The sequence below is a fragment of the Anomalospiza imberbis genome, chromosome 1 (genome assembly GCF_031753505.1).
Source record: "Anomalospiza imberbis isolate Cuckoo-Finch-1a 21T00152 chromosome 1, ASM3175350v1, whole genome shotgun sequence".
In the NCBI taxonomy this organism is placed as follows: domain Eukaryota; kingdom Metazoa; phylum Chordata; class Aves; order Passeriformes; family Viduidae; genus Anomalospiza; species Anomalospiza imberbis.
In genome coordinates this window covers 95,694,454-95,714,687 of record NC_089681.1, presented here as the reverse complement: position 1 = coordinate 95,714,687, position 20,234 = coordinate 95,694,454, and the positions used below count along the sequence as shown (strand labels likewise).

The following is a 20,234-nucleotide window of genomic DNA, read 5'->3' as shown; positions in this document are numbered from 1 at the left end:
AGAAGTAACAAGTCTGTAACAAGGGATTTTAGGAATGCAAGAAGTAAAATTAAATCCATCTTCAAGTCGTAACAAGCTAGCAGACATTACATACATTTCAGATGCTATAAACACAGTTCATAGTGTCAAAGGACTGTAGAATATAAAGTGGCTGATTCTTCATGACTAAAAAATGGCAGTCAGAACGGTTTTAAAAATAAAACTCTTTACTTTTAAATAAAGAGGTAGGACTTGAGATGCTGATCTTTGGCTAAAATCAGTAATCTATAATAGTGTATGTGGTGTTATATAGTGTGAGCTGATCCACCTTATGAATTGAGAATCCTAGAAGGGCATTTGTTTATGCCAGAAGGGCATTTACTTATGATATATATATATATATATCTTATATATATCTGTATAATGTTTGACTTGTATTATGCACATGTGCACAAATTTTCATCTGCACATGCATTCATATTTACTTAATGTTTCTGTTTAATAAGCTTGGGAGGTACTACTGAGTATAATGAATGATTGCATGAACAAGGATCTGTTTATCAAGATATGATAACTGTTATGAATTAAGCAAATATTCTGCTTTAATAGCCAAAGGTATTACTAAATCAGGTGAAGAGATGTGCAGTTGAGAGCGATTATGTGAGTTTTTTCTCCCACTCGCTCATCTCTCCCTGTGGGCTTTTGTATATTTGTTCAGTTGTTTGAAAGCTGAAAATGTTACCATGAAGAGCAATTCTCCTCCCTTACTTACTAAAGAAAGCAGCTGTAAGACTCGAGAATTATACAAGCGGAGCCCTAAGAAGACAGTAGGGAATTTGACCTTGAAAAGATGAAAGGAAGGAAAGGAAAGTTGATAAAGTGCTAATATAATAGATCTGGGACTCAGGGTGGAAAAGAAGGTAGAAGAAGAAATCAACAACAAAGAAACTGTTCATGCTGCAAGAGAGAGAATTCATAGATATTGTTTTAATAATGATTTTTTAATAATTTCAACTCATACATTAAAACTATATGGCAATGAAATGAAATGCTTCCATTATAAAAGAGCCTTAAATTTCATTTTTGTTTCTCAAAGATAATGCTTGAAACACTAGTAAAATTATCATATTGAACAAATAGGCTTTTATATAATGAGAAATTGATGTTAAATGGAGTCTTACAAAAAGATGAAGCTACAAAAAGTGTGTGAACAGCATAAAAATTGCAGCATGACAGAAAAAAGCCTAAGAGTTGAAAGACTAGCAGGTCTTTATCATAATTTTTTTAAGACTTCTATTGATGCAATGTTTGCAAATCATTGGAGCCTAAGGAAAATAATGTAAATGGTTCATTATTTAGCTTATTGAACTTTCCTGCAGTTAGGTTGACGGATGATGCCAATGTTTCCCAATCACCAAAGTACCATTTTAAAAGCATTTTTCATTGAATAAAGTGCTTTGAATATTGCACCCTGGAGCTTTATTTAGGGAAATGGTTCAATTGACGTTTTCTGTTTAACCTCAGCACTGACTTATCACAACATACTTGGTTAATAAGCAACATTATCATTTAATAGACTTAACCGGTTTTATGCATTGTACTTTCTCAACATCGCAACTCTGTTCTCTTAGATTTTGTTTATGGATCTGGCATGACTGCAGTCTTTTGAAACAAGATGTTATTTGCATAGTTGTCTGTTGCATTATATAATATTGCATGATCGCACCATAGGATGTAAAGAGCAGAGAACAGTATGTAAGTATAAACTATTCTTCCTTGTAGGAAGGTATAAGAAACAGCTCAGTAATATGCTACACTGCACGCTTAATTAATTGACTTGAGGAACTCTTTTGAAATTCCTTACATCTGTGCATATGTGTGCATCCGTATACAGATATAATATAACCATAACAAAGTATGCACATTTAGAAGTAGGTACATTCATCATAAAAGATGTATTTATCTGTTGTTAGAGTAACCTGAGATAAGTAACTGATTTTGTATTCATAATGCAAACCCTGCTTATGCCAAGCTCTTTGCTTCTTATGATAAATGATCAATATTTCATTTTCTCTGAAAGAGTGGAAAGTTTCATTTGTCTGTCACTTGTCCTCTACAGCTGTAGCATAGCAAACAATAAACATTCACTGAGAACCCACTGGATGGAAAAAAAAAAAGAAAAATGCACCAAAACTCAGCTTCAACTTTGCTATCATAGGTGTGGGTTCAGTTCATCTGTAGAAAGCCAGCTACCTTAATGTAATGAACAATCATAAAAGGATATAAGCTAAGTAGGCGAAGCAATAGAGTTCAAAGGTCAGAGACCCAAGCAATTCAGGGCATGCTATGAACAGGAGCCTTTGAATACCTTTGCTCCCCTTAGTGAGAAAAGGTTGATCAGTCATGATTTTTAATGACTGCTTACTCTCATAAACCAGCCATTTATTGGTTATGCTTTGTCCTGTGCTGTTATAGTCTTAAGCATTTCTAATTCCAGAATCTTGAATATTTAAATACTACCTTAAAGTGTGGTCAGTTATTTAATTCCAACATTTCTGTCCAGAGACAACAGAGTTGCTAAAATTAATTACAAGGATACAAAGCCAATAATTTAAAAACAGGGAAATTATATGCCCTTAGTGAAGCAGCTTTTCTGTTTACAAAAGTGAAGCTGTTATGTATGAGACATGTTGTATTGTTTAATTCATTTTATTGTGTGTGCTTATTGAAGCAAGACTAATTGTGTTGTTTTGTCAATGTATTGTGAAAAGCAAATCACTCAGTAGCATAAAACCATCACTTGTGTGACCTTCGAGACCCACAAAGAATAACTACTGCATAGCTTGTCTTCAATATTGATTGGTGTTTTTTTCCCATGACCAAGCTGTATTTTTAAGTTAATAATTTTATTTTAATTATGAAGGGTTTTTATGAAAAGTGATGGACTGCAAATGTTAGTTATAAAATTATTGTTTATAAATATAAACTAATCACCGATTGGAAACAGATATGAGTTGTTGAACAGTCCTAGTGGAAATGGTTGGAAACACTCAGGCAGTGGGGAAAGGATAGCTCACTGCTTCTTTTCCGTTCCAAAGCAATAGCCTTAACTTAAAAATACCACACTTACAATGTCTGTACACCTTATACAACAGTTTGATTTTGAAAGCAGATCCTATTGTCTGAAGTGATGCTCTTAAATAGTCTGAAAGAAATACAGGTGGGTTACATGAGAATTCTTCCAAGCAGCAAAACTAGCTTCCAAAATTTCCATGTCTAGTCCTTCTTTCTTGCCCTACAAATTGCTCCCTCATATATGCCAAAACCATTGAAGGCTTTACTTATGCAGGTTCTTTTTTAATTAAAGTGGTTAGGTCCATAGCAGGGCTTCAGGAAAGACGTGAGTACAGCTGTGGTGGAACTCCTAAACTGCCCTGTGAGGTGGAGAAGTGCCAACTGCAGCCACAAGGCAGTGGATCATTTTCCTAAACTAATGTTAGCTCAAAAGAGAATATTGTGCATTGAAAGTAACAATTATTTGTTCAATGAACTGTTTTGAGCAACAAACACTGTAAATGTTGAGCAGTTCAATATTTCTTCTAAGGAGCAGAAACTATAGTCTGGGCCATAAGGAAAGGAAAGCAGGAGCTGGGTATGATAGCCAGGCTGCTAGAGGCTGTGACCTTAGTGATGAGGTGTACAGCCCCACAGGATCCAAGTATGGTGAACAGAGTATATCCTGTGATGGAAACCTGCAGTCAAGAGTATTATTGTACAGGTCAACCCTAACCCAGTGCATAAGCTGTTTGGTTTGATTTGGTTCCATAAATGAACATTTCTAAACAAATGGGATGATTATGTCCCAAAACATGGACATAAATGGTGCTTTTGAAGTTTCACCTCTTCATGCCCCTCTGGAAATGCACTCATTCCTCAGGTGACTAAGTTAGTAACACACTTCTACTTAGAGAAGCTGCTTCTACCTCCTGAGCTGCTACTACTCTAGGTGATGTTGTGGGTTCCAGTTGCTGCTTGATTTGGGAGTGTTTCCTTATGAAATCTCTGAATTTGACTTTGAGTGGAAATCTGTGCCCTGATAATTGAAGTGTTTGATGTTTGGATCCGTGAACTATAGAAGCTCAGAGGGTTGGGTGGCCTCTAGTGGGGAGAATGCTGGCAGAAGCAACCAGAGTTCAAGAGTGGGCATGTGGTAAATGGAAGCATCTGAAAAATTTAGGGTAAGAGCACTAAATGAGGTGTTTCTCACTAGTTCGCATCAGATCTGTTGCATTTCTGTTTCACAATGCAATTATTTGCTCCTTTCTTTCCTAGTTTGGAAGTTACTTCTTTGACATTGTCATGTGAGAGGTGGATGGTCATCTCTACCCTTTGGGTTGCTACTGAGGAGAAAGAAAATTAGCAAGTTAGCAACCACAAATCTTCTCCTCCATGTGCATTACCTGCCCTAGAACACTTCACAGTTAGTGAGTTCACTGCATACCTGTGTCTCAGTAATGGGAAGACCGTTTACCCACCAACATGCTTATGTCTCCCAGGCAGCCGGTGTCCCTAGAAGGGAAGCTTTGTGATAAGCCAGAGAAGATCCATAAAATATTTAAATAAGTACCTAATCTGGATTCAGGAAACTTGATACATTTCATGTGTGTTTGTGTGCCAGCAAATTAATGGTTATCAGCAAATAAATATTGTCATTGCAATGGATTCTTTTAAAACAAAATGGTAGCATCACTATCAAAGCTTTTTGTGCTTGTCCAACTTTTAATTGCTTTATCTGACTTCATCCATTATGTCAAGCTCTGTAGAAGCCACAGCTGTTGTATTTTCCTGGTATTCTAGGAGTTCTTTATTTAGGCACACGAAATTGCAAGATCATTTTAATGTAAAGGTTCCAAAATGTAGTGAAGAGAATATATTTGTAGAGGAGAAACCTCAAGAAGAGAGACTAGCCTAAGAATCCTTTTTCTGAACTCTCTATAGCCAGCCTTTCAGTATATATGTATTTGTTAACATGTAGATGTTCATGCCATTTGTGAAATACTTGATTAGAAAAAAATTTCTACATTCTAAAAGCTTAAAGTATTTTAATGGTAAGATCTGGCTATGTTGTTTTGGATGCTGCTCTGATTCATTCTGAGTGGTGGGAGCTAAACTCGTCTTTCTCTCAAGTTTCTTCAGTGTCCTTGTAGGCATCTGTTTGATTCTTGAGCCTTATTGACTGTTTCTTGTATGGTATTTGCCCTGATCAATAAAAAAAAAAAAAATAAATATGCAGTTGTGTATAGGCCAGAATACAAAATTACTGTGCTGCAAAATGCTAATTCAAATGGTATGTGAAGCCAAGCATAAATATAATAAACAGATTTGAGTCACCAAATATAGAACACTTTAGTTCTAGCTGCAAAGGGATGCAAATAAGATGATAGGGTTTTAGTAGAATGATGCAATTTACAGGTCAGAATGTAATAGTAACCCTTCACTGTGAAATTTGAAAATTAACCTTGGAAGTACTCGATTGTTTGCAGCTTATATACTACTTCTGGTGAAGGAGAAAAGTTTGTAAAAAGGCTCCCTGTAGCTTTCAAGAATTTAAAATGGTGCTTTTCAAAGTGTGCTTTATTCTCTTGCATTACTGCATCTCACTATATTTTCATCTGGTGATGCCTACACAGATGGCATTACTAGGGCTTTTTACACGTTCACCCAAGATTTTATTCCAATTTTAAATTTTCTTAGAAACTGAGGTGTTTTATTTGCTTTCTGTGAAATTCTTTGTGACTGTCATGTCTGTTGAACTTACCTAGGGAATTTTCTAGTTGCATGTTTTTTATCAGAGTGCTTGATTTTTATTTCTTTCATCTTGCCCAAGATTAATAGCAGAGACTATTAATACATAAAAATCCAGGATCCATAAAAATCATGTGAACTTCATTATAGTTATCATTCTGGTGATTTAAAAATTTGGTTTCCAGTAAAGATTAGCATTTGGAAAACTAAAAGTAGATTGAGGAGGAGAAGTTTTCTTTACTCAGAAAAAAATTAGATATGGAATGTGTCTTGTATATAAAACAGTAAAATCAGTAAAGCAATTTTCCTAAAATATTATTTTTTTGAAGGAATAAATCACATGGTGGTGGTGGGAGATATTTAAAGTATAATATAGAAAAATGTTGAAGCTAGATGTCATGCACTTCAGAGCAGCAAAATTTGGAAAAAGGCACTTACCCATATGAGTTTGTGGGATGCAGTATTTGATGTCAGAAGTCATATTACTGTTGAAACAAAGTATTGAAATTATGCAAGTGAGCAAAGTAAACTAAAAATAAGGTCCTTTGCTTACCTATTTACTACCTATTACATTGTCTCAACTTTCATGTAGCTGTAGGTGTAAGAAATATTTTATATGGAAATACTCCCAAAGTCTTTCACTTACATAATGGTCTTATTGATGCATAAATTGTATTCTCATTTTGCAAAATTTCTACTCAATGTCCTTGATGTATTGTTGAATGTACATGGTTATTTATTAGACTAGCTATTTCTGAAGAATATATTCTAAATACCTCATTTTCAGCAATAACTTATAAAAAGTTTTTATATTCTTCATAAGAAATTTTGTAAGTTCTTCAAGGGAAACACATAATTTGATGTGTTAGTATTTTATACTCCATCTGCTCCTCACTTTTTTTTCCTTAGATTCTTGGAAGAGTTTAGACTTTCATCCTAGCAACAGTTGTTTGGTTTTAACCTAATTTATATAAAAGTGCCATAGACCTTTCACACTTAAATATGTATCTTTTTTTTTTTTTTTCCTTTGTTCTTTAGGTAGCTCTGGTGCAGTGGACAGAGAGTGTGGGTCTCACTCTGGTTAACAGGGATCTGACCTCAATGCAGCTGAAGACCCCTGGAGGACACATCCTGACATACTATATCCTGCAGATCTTCCCCTTCACTTCTGAGAGCAAGCGCATGGGCATCATAGTTAGGGTAATTTGGGGGATTTTCTGGGTGTTTGGTTTGATTTTTTAAAAACTGCTGGCAGATCAGACTAATTCACTCCTTCTGCAGCAGACAATGCCACAGAAATTCATTGGCTACATTTGCCTGAATGTGGATTCACTGAATATGCAATGAATGTTGCATCATTAAAATGCATAACAAGCATTTACACTAAGTTATTTGTATATTTTTAGTTACCAGGTATTTCAAAGATACAGAGCTTTCTGTTTTGGGTTGGTATTTGCCACCCAAGAAACAAAATACAAGTTAGAGGGGACGTAACAGTGATATTTTAAAACTTAGTTTAGGGATGCTGACAATGTGTTATGCTTGTTGACTTCAGTTAGAACTGGTCCTCTTACATGGAAATAGGGGACATGTATCTCAGTGGAATCAGAGATAACACTGGAAATAGTAACATCAAGTAATAAAACTTACCCACTTCTTGGCAAGGTACTTCGTCTTTTATAAATGGGAACTTGCTGAGTGCTTCAGAAGGCAATTAAGTTATTGGTACGTAATTTTTTTGACTTTATAAACAGATATTTCTCCCCTCCCTCACCCCTTCCCATTTCTTTTGTAAAATTTTAGGATGAATCTTTGGGAGAAATTACATTTTACATGAAGGGTGCAGATGTTGCCATGTCCACTATTGTACAGTACAATGATTGGTTAGAAGAAGAGGTAAGAAAGAAAATCAACATTTACAAAAATTTAAATTTTATAAAAAAATTAAATCTTAAATATATCAGATGCTATTGGGATATGTTTAAAGGACAATCTGAGGCAATGCAGTAATGGATTTTGAACTTCAGTTATGCATATCCTGAATGGGTTTTAAGGGATTAAAACTATTTCCAATTCCCAAGTAACATACAAGAAAAGTGAAGCTGGTAGTAGCAGGACATGTTCCACTTAAAACAAGGAAAGTTGTTTTTCATTGACTGACTTTTTACATAAAACCTAATTACTTCTAAGAAGTATTCTGCTATTAATCTTTTTATCCCTTGTTTGATCAAAATCTGCAGTGAGGTATGATTATGAATTACAGACTTTGACAAGCATTGCGTCCAAACTATTTTTTTGTTATCACATTTATTAAACTTAAAATAGTGACTGAATTTCAAACCTGATTGATATTTTTCACTTTATGTTCTAGTAGGTACCAGCAATCATCTTATTTTTGACCCTACATACAGCCAATATGTTAATACAATGATTACACCATGTATGTTCATAATGGTATTGGCAATAGGAATCAATATCTGCTGCAGGGCAGTTTGATTTATTCGGGGACATGAATAAATTAAACTCCCTCAAGACCTAGCAAAATGTCATAAAAATTACTTTTGGTGATAATGATACACAATTAATTGTAAAATACTTGTTTAATTTATTTAGCTTTATGAGGTCAAATCAATAAGTGTTTGCACTGGAGAGCCTTGTTTTTCATTAAGACATGCTATTCCACGGCTATTTTTAATAGGTAGATGCTTTTCTGATAAATGATATGTTCAGTGAAAAAAGAAATGTAATTCTGTTAATTAATCAAAATTAGTTTTAATTTATTTAAAAGCTTCAACCTAAAAGAAATTTTCTTTAAGCTAGGAGATCTAATTGACTTACTGATAGCAAACCACTTCATTTGGGGGACTGTCGCAGCACGTTTTGGGGGGGCCTCCCCCAGGGGTGTCCCCGGGGGGGGACCCCCAAGGCTGTGAGTTCGCTGATAGCGGCAGGCAGGCAAGGAGACTCCACACGGCTTCTGAGGGTGCTCATTAGATGAGGGTTTATTGGGGGTCCTACCCCCGGGAGGCAGCATGGTTTCTGGGGGGGAGGGGTGGGGGAAGGGGAAGTGAGGGGGAAAGGGGAGGGGGAGAAAGCACCAGCCAGGAGAGCTGGTGAAGAGAGAGAGAACCTTCTTCCCCCACCACCCGCACACTTAACAGGGAGATTCAAAGTGGGCGCAGAACAGATCGGGCCAATGGGATTACAGACACAGGATACTGCAGGGGAGGATCACAGGCTTGGAATAAACCATACATTTTCGAGAGGTGAGACTGAGCATAACATTTAACTATAATATAACACCACAGGGGACCTGAAGTATAATTGCTTTTCATACTGTTTATGGCTTCTCCAGAGTATTTTAAGAGTCTAAAGTAACACCAAAGCTACAGATACACCACGTTAGCATACAGTAAAAAGCACGAATACAGGATTGAATATTTGCATAACTGTTCTGTGCTTTGCTTCATTTAGTGCGGTAATATGGCTCGAGAAGGACTGCGCACACTGGTTGTTGCCAAAAAATCACTTACTGAAGAACAATATCAAGATTTCGAGGTATGAAAGGGCAGAGTGATCTTGCGCTTTATCATGTTTAATTACTTCAAGGATAACATTCCTCTATTTTATTTTTTACAGTTGCAAAAAAAGATTATTCATATTTTAAAAAAGATAATTAAAATATTGTCTACAATCTGTTAAAGGCTTTGTCATTCATTAATGATGGTTCTGCAGTCATATGTAGGATCCTGTTTGCTTTATTATTGGATTGGACAGTGTATTCCCAGAAGCTAATATAATATTTTTTTTGTAGCTTCAGCATGACCTAAAAAAATCTGCTTGTTCTCAAAGATAAGGCCTTTGCTCCTTAGAAGCTGTGATGCCTCATTCTTAATAGTTCTTCAGGAGGCATTCTCTTTAGGTATATTGTCAGAAGAGCCCTGTATAACATTGGATGTAAAGTAAAATTGCTCCTTTAGTTTTGTTGTTCATTAAAGATATTTAAAGACAAACATTTAGCCTAATGGATCCATGCTATCACTGAGTGGTAGACTGAATGTATACTTTATGAGTCGTAGCAAACTCTAAGTGGTTTTGTGTTTGTGCAAACAGAGTCGATATAACCAAGCAAAGCTAAGCATACATGATAGAAACCTGAAGGTTGCCGCTGTTGTAGAGAGTTTGGAGCGAGAAATGGAATTACTGTGTCTCACTGGAGTAGAAGATCAGCTACAAGCAGATGTTAGACCAACTCTAGAGATGCTGAGGAATGCTGGAATAAAGGTATTTAACACATATTGCTGACATAGCAGGTTATCATTTATTAACTTTTTAAATCAAGACGTAATTTATATCTGTCTGTATTTAAGTTCTTTCAAAGTAAGAAATGTATCAAGTCTCAAGCACATTCTGGGAATGAACTAGCAGAAACAAACAAGACACTGTGTGCAATGTTCCCTTGCCTACAACAGGTTTCATCAATCTCAAACTTACTTCTGTAGGAAAACTACCAATGGATAGATGTATGTTTGTCTCAGTCATTTAACCCCTGGCTGTCTACAGTAAACTGTCCTTGCTGACACTAAATGAGCTTGGCACAAGATTTGTGTGACAACAATGTTTTCAGGTTTGGCGCTCATAAGAAGTTTCAGCAAAGATCAAAACGTGAATTATTTGAACTAGAATTCAGAACTGACCTTGGAGTTTTGTTCAGTTCATGTTAAAAGGATGGCATGAAAAGCAATGCAGAAGAGTTGGTTTACTAGACACCTATCAATTGCACATATACAAGTAATGCAGTTATTTGAGGGAGGATTTCAAGTAAATATATGAACAATATCTGAGGGGAGGGGACAAGATTATAAACATTTTGCTTTAAGCAGTATCAAGCTCTGCTCCAAATAGTTGTAATGATTTTGCATTGGTTAAACTGAGTCAGACACAGTGCGATATTTTCCATATGCTGCTTGTGCTGGACTTCAGCCCCTCCACTATCTGCTGGAAGGGCAGCTCAGGAGGGCAAAGCAAACCAGGAGAATTTTGGAATGCAATGACAATAATTTCCTTACACTGGTGATTGAGTCATCTTACTAACTAGTCATCGTACTAACATACTTTCTTGGTGTTAAGGGGCTGAGAGAGCTGTCACATGTTGGGAACATAACAACTTTATCCCTTAATCTTTACTGCCTTCTCAGTTCTGCATGATCGATGGGCAAGATCTCTTTGGAGTGTTGGGACTGTAGCTCATGCTCCAAGATTTGTTGTCTCATGGCTTGGCTGCTGCTTCCTGAGATTATCACCAGGGTCACAGACTGTTGTGTTGCATCATTTTGCTCACAAATGTCATCTGTATCCTCACTTTTCTGATGAAGGTAATATCAGGGCCATAGGGAAAGGATTTTATGCTTGAGAGCATGTTATGAGAACATTGGCCCTTATGAGAATGGAAGGGGAATGGAGCTGCAAAAAGTAAAGACAGTTCTTTTCTGCTTTGCATACTATTGCAGTAAAAACTGTTAGTTAATTTTACTTTAAAATGCACAAGTCAGTATACTTTCTTGGATAATCTAATCCAAGGTGCCAGAGAAAAGTTGGAGAGAGATGTCATTTAGATTTGGAGAACAGACATGCTAACGTCCAAAGAAGTAAACTCTTACATTTTTTTGCAGATATGGATGTTAACAGGAGATAAACTGGAGACAGCAACTTGCATTGCAAAAAGTTCTCACTTAGTGTCTAGAAATCAAGATATTCATATTTTCAGACCTGTAAGTATAGTTCTAACTTTTTTCATTGGTTCCTCATGATACAGTTCATACAGTGTTGCTGTATAAAGTTAGTAGTTGGCTGGCTGTTGAAAGTTGTTGGGTTATTGTACTGAGTGTCATTGTAATGGTCAAGAGAGTAGTACTTTGGTTGTTATTCAAGGCAGTACAATTACAAAGCATTTAAGGGTGTTGTTTCCTAGTGTTGTTGATGTGCTGTAGAAATGTTGGTAGCCATGTGTGAGTGACCAAGGTTCAACACACATTTTACACCCTTCATAACAGATATAGCAAGATACCTCTAAATAGTGATAGAGGGGTCTGTGTGAGGTGAGGTGCTGAGCCACTAAGAAACTGTCCATGCATTTAGGCTGTCTGAATGTCATTCTTGCTTGTTTTAGCATTTTCATTGATAGAACTCTTTAGATTCAAGCAGAATTAATCCTGAATGAAACTGCAAACATTCCCTGTATAAACGGAGATCAAATTGGTATGAGAAATTCTTTTCATGTCATTCTATATATATGTGCCTTTTACCAACATACTGTTTAAGTAATTGTTAGAAAAGTGAACTGAATCTTTTTCTATATGTTTTATATGCGTACTATTCACTTGACTGAAGCCAAACAAAAATAGATTTTCCAGACACGGATTGATGCTGTGTGATCAGACATAATGCGTCTGTTTGTTCTAAATTAACCACTTGCACCTACAGAAATAATTATATTCATATAATTTACATGTAGATGTATTTTCTTCTGAAGCATCAGAATGCTAAATTAGGCCCTGCAATTAAATTATTAATGCTTCTGATAAAACTCCAGATCAATTTTTGTTGACCTTTCCACATTGTAACACCACAAATTAAGTCTTCCTGAACAAAATGTATTTAGTTGAGTCAGATTTTTATTTTCATTGCCTTGACTGGTAATAAGAGATCAGCATAAAACTGTGTTAACTTAGAATATGGAGTTTTAAATTAGTTAGAAAATGCATTTATACAGAATTACTTCTGTGGCTATATTTGTTGCAAAGAAATAACTACTGAATTAATGTAAGAAAATATCAAGCACTATAACACTTCTACTGTAGTTATAAATTAGAAAGATAAAACCTTTTGCTACCTTCTTTCCAAAAAGCTCTGTTTTGTTTTTAACAAAACTGTTTATTCTTAGAAGTCTCAGGTTCTATAATTTGTAATTCTGGAGGTATTTACAAATTAAAAAAAGAAAGTGTTCTGTTAGGTTGAAATGTAGAACAGAGAGGAAGATCACTGCTCATCAGTGTGCACAAGTGCTGACATCTCTTCATCTCTGCAATGCAGAAAGAATGTACTAGGCCAACACAGTCTGGTGTTCCCAACAGCTGTCAGACAAGGAGATTTCTCTTTTCATGCTTAATTGTGGAAAAGAAGAAAAAAAAATTCTGAATTGGAGCATGTGTATGAGTTTTTCTCTTTGCAGGGCCTCTTTAATGTAACTCAAATTTTATGGGTAGTAGAACCCATCTGGAGAGAGAAAGGTTCTTTGAACTGCATCTGGCTGGGTAGTAGTGGGTCAAGGACAAAACTTCACATTCAATGTAATTAAGATTCATATGTCTTAAAAGTTATTTAATCAATGTGATGTGTTGACAGAGACACAATTAAAAGTGTAATTGGAGCTTGTGTTTTATTCTGTGCTTGGAAATTTGTCTAGCGTGATAGCTCTAAAATACATTGATATTTATTGGGGGGGGGGGAAAAACAAACCAAATTAAAAACAAACCAAATAAAAAACCAAAACAAACAAAAAACCAAAACTAACAAAAAAACCTATCACCACATCCGAACCTGCCAGTCTCCTCAAAATTTGGTTATAATTTCAATTTTTCATATTCTGTTTATAGTTCAAAAACTTCTAAAATGCATTTAGTAACATTTGACTGTTTTTTGCATTTCACAGCTGGGCTTTTCTGAAACAATTATGTAAATTTAAAAAATCTGTTATGTAATTCTTTCATATTATATCACTTGATCTTGTCTTCAGAGTCATGCAAGATCTATAAAGACTGGTACTAATGAGCATCTTTATGTCCCTTTGAAATCTGTGCCTGGTTACCGAAACTGAAGGACCAATTAATAGGAACACTTTATGTTATTCTAAGAGCATATTTTGGTGGTTAATAAACAAAACAATTGAGGTTTGCTTGGGAAAATTTTCTATTTTTCTCTAGACCTGCCAGGATGAAAAGACTCAGGCCAGCTCAAAATTCAGATGTTTTAATGTCATTAATTCATTACTATTTTAGCCCTTGCAAACTTTGGTGAGGAACCACTTAAGCTGTCTACATAGATTTTACTTGTTGGAGGATTACTTTTTTACTTCATAAGATTTGAGGCTTATAGTCAAATTCCATTGGCATTAGACTTGCAGTGGGATAAAACCCTTGAACCAAGGCTTGTGGGTATGAGTTCTCAAAACTTAATTTGTTTAGGCACAGTTTTTTTAAGAATATAACAAAATCTTTTAACTGAATGCTTTTTATTGAAGGTTGTCACTCGAGGAGAGGCTCACTTAGAACTAAATGCTTTTAGGAGGAAACATGACTGTGCCTTGGTGATATCTGGGGACTCACTTGAGGTAAAAACTTGTTTTCTGTCAAATTATTTATATGCTTATGGTCAGAAAGTAATGTATCAGCATCTTCATGCTCTTTTTTCAAGTATTTGCCCATACTTTTAAGTAGTCCTTAGAGATACTTTTGCTTATCGCTGAGTGCAAATTAGATGATATATGTTGTAGATGTGCAAATATTACTGGGTTTCTAGTCTTCTGTACAGTAACAGAATGGAATTTGTATACAGCATGCTTTAGTACTGTCAATTCTCTTAACCTCAAAGTACGTTGCTGCTCAAAGTGACATTCTCTTTGATTTTAAAAATAATAAAGCTACAGTCAGGAGAATCTTTTTTTTCTCCCAGTTGGATATTGTACATGGAAAACATCATCAAAAAATCTTTATATTGTGGTTTTGTGTTGGGCTACATGTAGTAATATTTAATTGTAAATAAATCCAAGCATCTTTTTTTTCTTCAGGTCTGTCTGAAGTATTATGAGCATGAATTTGTAGAGCTGGCTTGTCAGTGTCCTGCTGTGGTGTGCTGCCGATGCTCTCCCACCCAGAAAGCCCACATTGTGAAACTGTTACAGCACCACACTGGGAAACGCACATGTGCAATAGGTAACTCTTGGCACAATCCTCATAGTAAAATCTGTAATAAATGTAATCAGCAGGTGGCACCAGAGAGAAATAGCTGAAACAAAACCAGAGAGACTTCTTTACCCCTTTACCAGCAGCCAAGTATTGCGTAGTTATGGCACAAAATGCCATTCCATGAGAAAGGTGTGGTTATCTTCTCTGTTCTGCAGGAAAGTCTTGATTACTGAAGTAATTAATCCTAAGTCACTGAATAATTGTAAGAATTTAAAGGTATGTAAGAGGTTTCTCAAATGCTGTAAGGCCAGGAGAATAAAACCTCTGAAGAACTGAATATTGCAGTGACATTTTCCAGGTGACGGAGGAAATGATGTCAGCATGATCCAAGCAGCAGACTGTGGAATTGGAATTGAAGGCAAGGTAATGCTAACAGTTTCACTGTGAAATATGTGTCACATAGAAGCCTAGTAGAATGTGATTAGAAGTTTTATTCTTAAACAACAGTGAATTGATCATTTCTAATTAAGGTATTCTGCGAAATTATAAGAATGCTTAGTCTTTAGTATTTTTGCTTGTATGTCTTCTGCTTTATCTTTTTAAAAGGAGGAAAAACTATAGTTGTTTCTGTGTAGCATTTTCCTGGAAGAAGTAGGAGAAGCAATTAAACTTATTTGTTATAGCCCACTGCATCTTAGAATATGTACAAAAAAATTGTCGTGTCTCATTGCAGGGCTGATTTTCAAAGAAGGAACAAACTTGTCTTAAAATTAATTATTGCTTAGAATTTTGAAACTTAATACACATCTTTTACACTGAGCTTCATATTTGAAATATTTTTCTTTTTTTCTAGGAGGGAAAACAAGCTTCTCTAGCAGCTGACTTTTCTATCACACAGTTTAAACACATAGGTAGGCTACTGATGGTACATGGTCGAAACAGTTACAAAAGATCAGCAGCACTTGGTCAATTTGTCATGCACCGAGGCCTTATTATTTCAACTATGCAGGTATTTAAAACCTGGTTTTCTGAATCGTTAAAATCCCTATGTCTGTCTTTGAAATGTCACAAAACCTTAACTAACCAGCATTGGTTTTTTTTCTATATTGTATTGTTTTGTATGTAGAATTATATAAAATAATTAATTATCTACTTTTTGTAGGCTGTATTTTCATCAGTCTTCTACTTTGCATCTGTTCCCTTGTACCAAGGATTCCTAATGGTAGGGTAAGTCAACGCAACAGTTACAATTTCTAGTAATAAATACAGCAAATTAACTGGTTAAATAACACCGAGGGCTTGGTGTCATCCATGTTTTCCATGCATTTATCATGGGTACACTAACAAAACCTGGGATGAGTTCACCAAGAAAAGTCACACTAGATTGGATATGCACTATATGAGAGAGGAAGACTCATTATCAGTTCTCTGGAGAGAGGGATCTGCATAGCCCTAGAAAAAGACACCACAGAACCTGTGCACATATGGGGGTGAAAACAATAAAGAAAATCTCCCAGACCAGACCAGCTTCAGCTGTCACACAGATTCATGTACAAATCTCAGTGAGAATCACAGGGTTTTGTGTTAAAAATGGAGCTGAAGCTACTATGAAATTTCCTCTGAGAAGGCTATCTATCCAAGTTTGCCATGTAGATTTCCATTCATGTGAATATGTGCAGCATTAGGAGCACCTTGGTCATGTTACAGCAGCTGGTTTACTAATATGGTTCCCCAAGTTATACCGCTGAGAGCTGTACATATATTTGTGTTTGTCCCTGTTTTCTGTCCCTACTGACCTAAGAGCTTCTTTTTATTCTCATTGTAAATAATAACAACTTAAATCTTAGTCAAACCATGGTCTGGTTACAGCGGACTTTGCAGAGGCAAACAGACATCTCTAAAAGATTTGCAGAAGTTGTGCTAAGTTCCAGGGAAGTACATTTGAAAGTGTGTATCTGGCATGCATAAAATCCAAAGCCACTTACAAAGCTGTTAAAACTCTTATTCGTCCACCTACCTTCTCCAGGTTGTCCAGAATATAGTGCCCTTTTTTTTCCTTCAGTTTTCATGCATCCATCTGTAGATGAATTTCAGTGGCAGGTCTTTGGACTGGTTGTGCAAAGTGCAAGTGCACAGGGAGTATGGTAACAGGTGATAAGCTTGGGTGATAGAAGAAAGAAATGTGTTTATTGGTTTTGAGTGTATAAGACCTCTGTAACTTCTCACAACTGACTGCTCTCAGAACCACAAGAGCAGTTGATTTGCATGTGGAAGCTTTGGTGGTAAGTTGCCTAAGTACTGGGAAAAAGAATCAGTTTAATTTCACTTACATAAAAAGAATAATTTAACTCAGTAGATCAGTTTAAAATTATATCATACGAAAGTGTTAAAGTGTGTTCTTCCTTTCTCCTAGGTATGCAACCATATATACTATGTTTCCAGTCTTCTCTCTAGTATTAGATCAAGATGTGAAGCCAGAAATGGCATTGCTATATCCAGAACTTTATAAGGATCTCACAAAGGTACGAATGCCCTCAGTACTTAGCTATGAACAAATACTTAAATCTCCAGTGTGCAAAACCAGGAATTGTTACAATCATTTCCTTAAGGTATTCTAAGCAAGACAGATTGCATAACTATTGCCAACTTCTGTACTATTAAAATAATCTACAGTAACAAATATTTTTATCAATTTTGATTCTATCATTATTATTCAATCATTTTTATTAATGCATTTCTCCAGTCACCCGTAGTTGTACTGAAATAATTCAAACCTGAAGGTATGTTGATAAAGCAACATACTCTGTCCTCAAAATCTCTGGTGTGGAGTTATTTTTATTTACATTTTCACATCTTACTTTTCCTTTTTAATTGGTAGATGAATTTATAGATTTATTTTTTCTGAACATGCAGAAATTACTGCTGATGTCTCCAAAAACTGTCTTCTTTTAAATAACAGATATTTATAACTGATATATCTGAACTCAGTGATCCATGGATACTGCTTTCTTTGTATTTGCACATATTTGCAAACAATCAAAGTTCATAATTTTGTTACAAGAGTGAAATAAATCTCAAGATTCTGTTTTAATAAGCTTTTTGAAAAACACTTCTTCTTCATCCTTAGCTGTTAGCTAGGAAAGTTATGATCCAAGGCAGAAACAGACAGTCTTTTTTAGGGATAGTAAATTCTTCAAAGATGTTTCTAAAAGTTCAGAAGCAGACTCTAGTTAAAGGCTCTAGTCCAAAATTTTCTGAGTCTTTGTCTTTTTAATTGCACTAAATTAGCTATTACTTATGTTAGTCTGGGATCATCTTTTTTCCTCTGTTGGAGGTCTTAGTTCTTTCTCTGCTTGAGAATCTTTGAAGTTTTTGAGATTTCAGTCCATGATCAAACTCCAAAGAGCACGGCCTTCACCTGCTAAACAGAGTCATAAGCTTGCCTCTGAAAAGCTGGTCACAGAACTTAGAACTTACTACAGTAATGAAGAAGTGCTGATTCTTGCCTGTTCTAGTATCGATCATTTTTGTGGTAAAATGGCTGCTCTGTTTGCCACTTTATCCCTTAAAATTTGTGTCCTATTAACTCTTCAGCTCTAATGTATTTCATCAGTACCCTCACAGAATGCAAGAGTCATATCACACGTTCAGCATTTATTCTTTGATTTTTGCGTATGTTTCAGTCTGTACCATTCACAACCAAAATATTTAACATTTATTTGGTAATAGTTACTTGCTGAAAATTTGCTGTAGTCATAAATTTATTCTGTGAAAGCAAATGGGCAGTTTATCCAATGTTTAGAAGGTGCTAGTAAATAACTGCAGATTTACTTAAGATCTTGGTCGGTATGAGCACAATGCTGTTGTTGATTTGAAGACTACATTTTACAATAAAAATAAACTAATTTTACTGTATTTATCATTCTGAAAACCAGTCAGAGAGCATTGCAAGCTAAAATATCTCTTCTGTTTAAGGCCTTAACTTCTTACTCCCAAATTTAGACTTTGTGCAATTTCTATACAGGCTTGAAATGAAGAATCATAAAAACAAGTAGAAGCTTTGTCACCTCTATCACTTCAAATGCTGCTTATTTTACTTGTAAAATGTTTCTCTAGTGATGAATTATTAAAAATATATGAGCTGAGTAGATTTCTTTTTTTGAAAGTTTTGTTTAACTGTCCTCTCACATGTTTCCCTTAGGGGAGATCTTTGTCATTTAAGACCTTCCTCATCTGGGTTTTAATCAGTATTTACCAAGGTAGGAGAGAGTCCTAATTTTGCTGAACTGAGAAATTTTTGTCTGCCATTAGCAATATTGTTTTTCAGCTGCAGGTTGAATTCCCAAAGCTTAACATTTCATCAGTAGTTATATATATTGCTTTCTGTTTATCTCGTAAATCGATATTCCTGTAGTGTGCCAGGCCTATTCAAAACACAGCGTGATTGGTATTTTTATTGGTGCATGTAAAAAAGTACATGTTTTTAATTAAATGCTAATCCAGAAAAATTTTAATGAGTGCTTATCACATGGCATGTATTTGCACAGTAGTTTTCTTTCATTGAATGACAGAAGTACTGTTGAAGAAATCTGAATTATGTAATCAGTTGAAAGTAATTACACTTTCAACAATATCTCATTTATTTGCAGCACTTGACAAAATGAGGTTAATTAACAGTTCATCAGATATATTGCGCTAAAAGGTGTTTAATTTTCTAATACTTTTCTGTATGGCTTTACTTTGGTTGGCTTATTTCACATGTACAAAAATGTATAGTAAATATCCTTCTTTTAGAAAGATCAATGTTATAAAAATTGCTTGACAAATTTTCATAATGAGTAATCAAACATTCAGTGTGCAGTTGTAAAAACTGGTACAGTGAAATTTCACTGCAGAGTGTATTGCCAACCCTGTGTGCCTCTCCACCCCACCCAGGTGGTATTCTGATGTATGGAGCCCTGCTGCTTTTTGAATCCGAATTTGTACATGTCGTTGCCATTTCCTTCACTGCCCTGATCTTGACTGAGCTCTTGATGGTTGCACTGACCATACGAACATGGCACTGGTTAATGGTGGTGGCTGAATTCCTCAGTCTTGGCTGCTATGTGGCCTCTCTTGCATTTCTAAATGAATACTTTGGTGAGTGAAAATATTATAGCAAAGAACTGTTTTATATTTTAATAATGTTTTTCTCTTCCCTTTTTTTCAATTAAGAATAGGTCATGTTTTGAAATGCAGCTCTCTTTATAAGAAATGTAATTGAGTCCAAATTAGGCCTATTTAATGTTGGGTTAAAATATTCTCTTACGCTTTTCTCCTAGAATTTGACAATCTTTATCCTGTTAGTATGGTTTATCTATATGATAAATTTTACTCAAACCACTCATGCCTTTTCCATCCTTGGTCTGATATGGACAGTCCAAACTGCATACCTTAAATTGGCTTTGAGATTTGCACTATTAAAAACAGATATGATTTGTTAAAAAT

General features: G+C 35.4%; 2 protein-coding genes across 3 annotated transcripts in view; both read left to right on the top strand.

Moving 5' to 3' along the window:
- The window catches only part of ATP9B (ATPase phospholipid transporting 9B (putative)), a 155,126-nt gene that overhangs the window by 130,171 nt on the left and 4,721 nt on the right, over positions 1-20,234 (top strand). For both annotated transcript variants that reach the window (XM_068200836.1, XM_068200828.1), the window contains exons 16-28: positions 6,823-6,984; positions 7,588-7,680; positions 9,259-9,342; positions 9,898-10,068; positions 11,457-11,555; positions 14,084-14,173; positions 14,630-14,774; positions 15,106-15,170; positions 15,601-15,756; positions 15,910-15,974; positions 17,161-17,269; positions 18,949-19,006; positions 19,683-19,886. In XM_068200836.1, coding sequence (XP_068056937.1) covers positions 6,823-6,984; positions 7,588-7,680; positions 9,259-9,342; positions 9,898-10,068; positions 11,457-11,555; positions 14,084-14,173; positions 14,630-14,774; positions 15,106-15,170; positions 15,601-15,756; positions 15,910-15,974; positions 17,161-17,269; positions 18,949-19,006; positions 19,683-19,886 — 1,501 coding nt within the window. The remainder of the gene's footprint in view (positions 1-6,822; positions 6,985-7,587; positions 7,681-9,258; positions 9,343-9,897; positions 10,069-11,456; positions 11,556-14,083; positions 14,174-14,629; positions 14,775-15,105; positions 15,171-15,600; positions 15,757-15,909; positions 15,975-17,160; positions 17,270-18,948; positions 19,007-19,682; positions 19,887-20,234) is intronic.
- The window catches only part of CTDP1 (CTD phosphatase subunit 1), a 318,905-nt gene continuing 315,766 nt past the window's right edge, over positions 17,096-20,234 (top strand). Inside the window, exon 1 of the mRNA XM_068200862.1 lies at positions 17,096-17,099. The gene's annotated coding sequence lies outside the window, so the exon portion shown is untranslated. The remainder of the gene's footprint in view (positions 17,100-20,234) is intronic.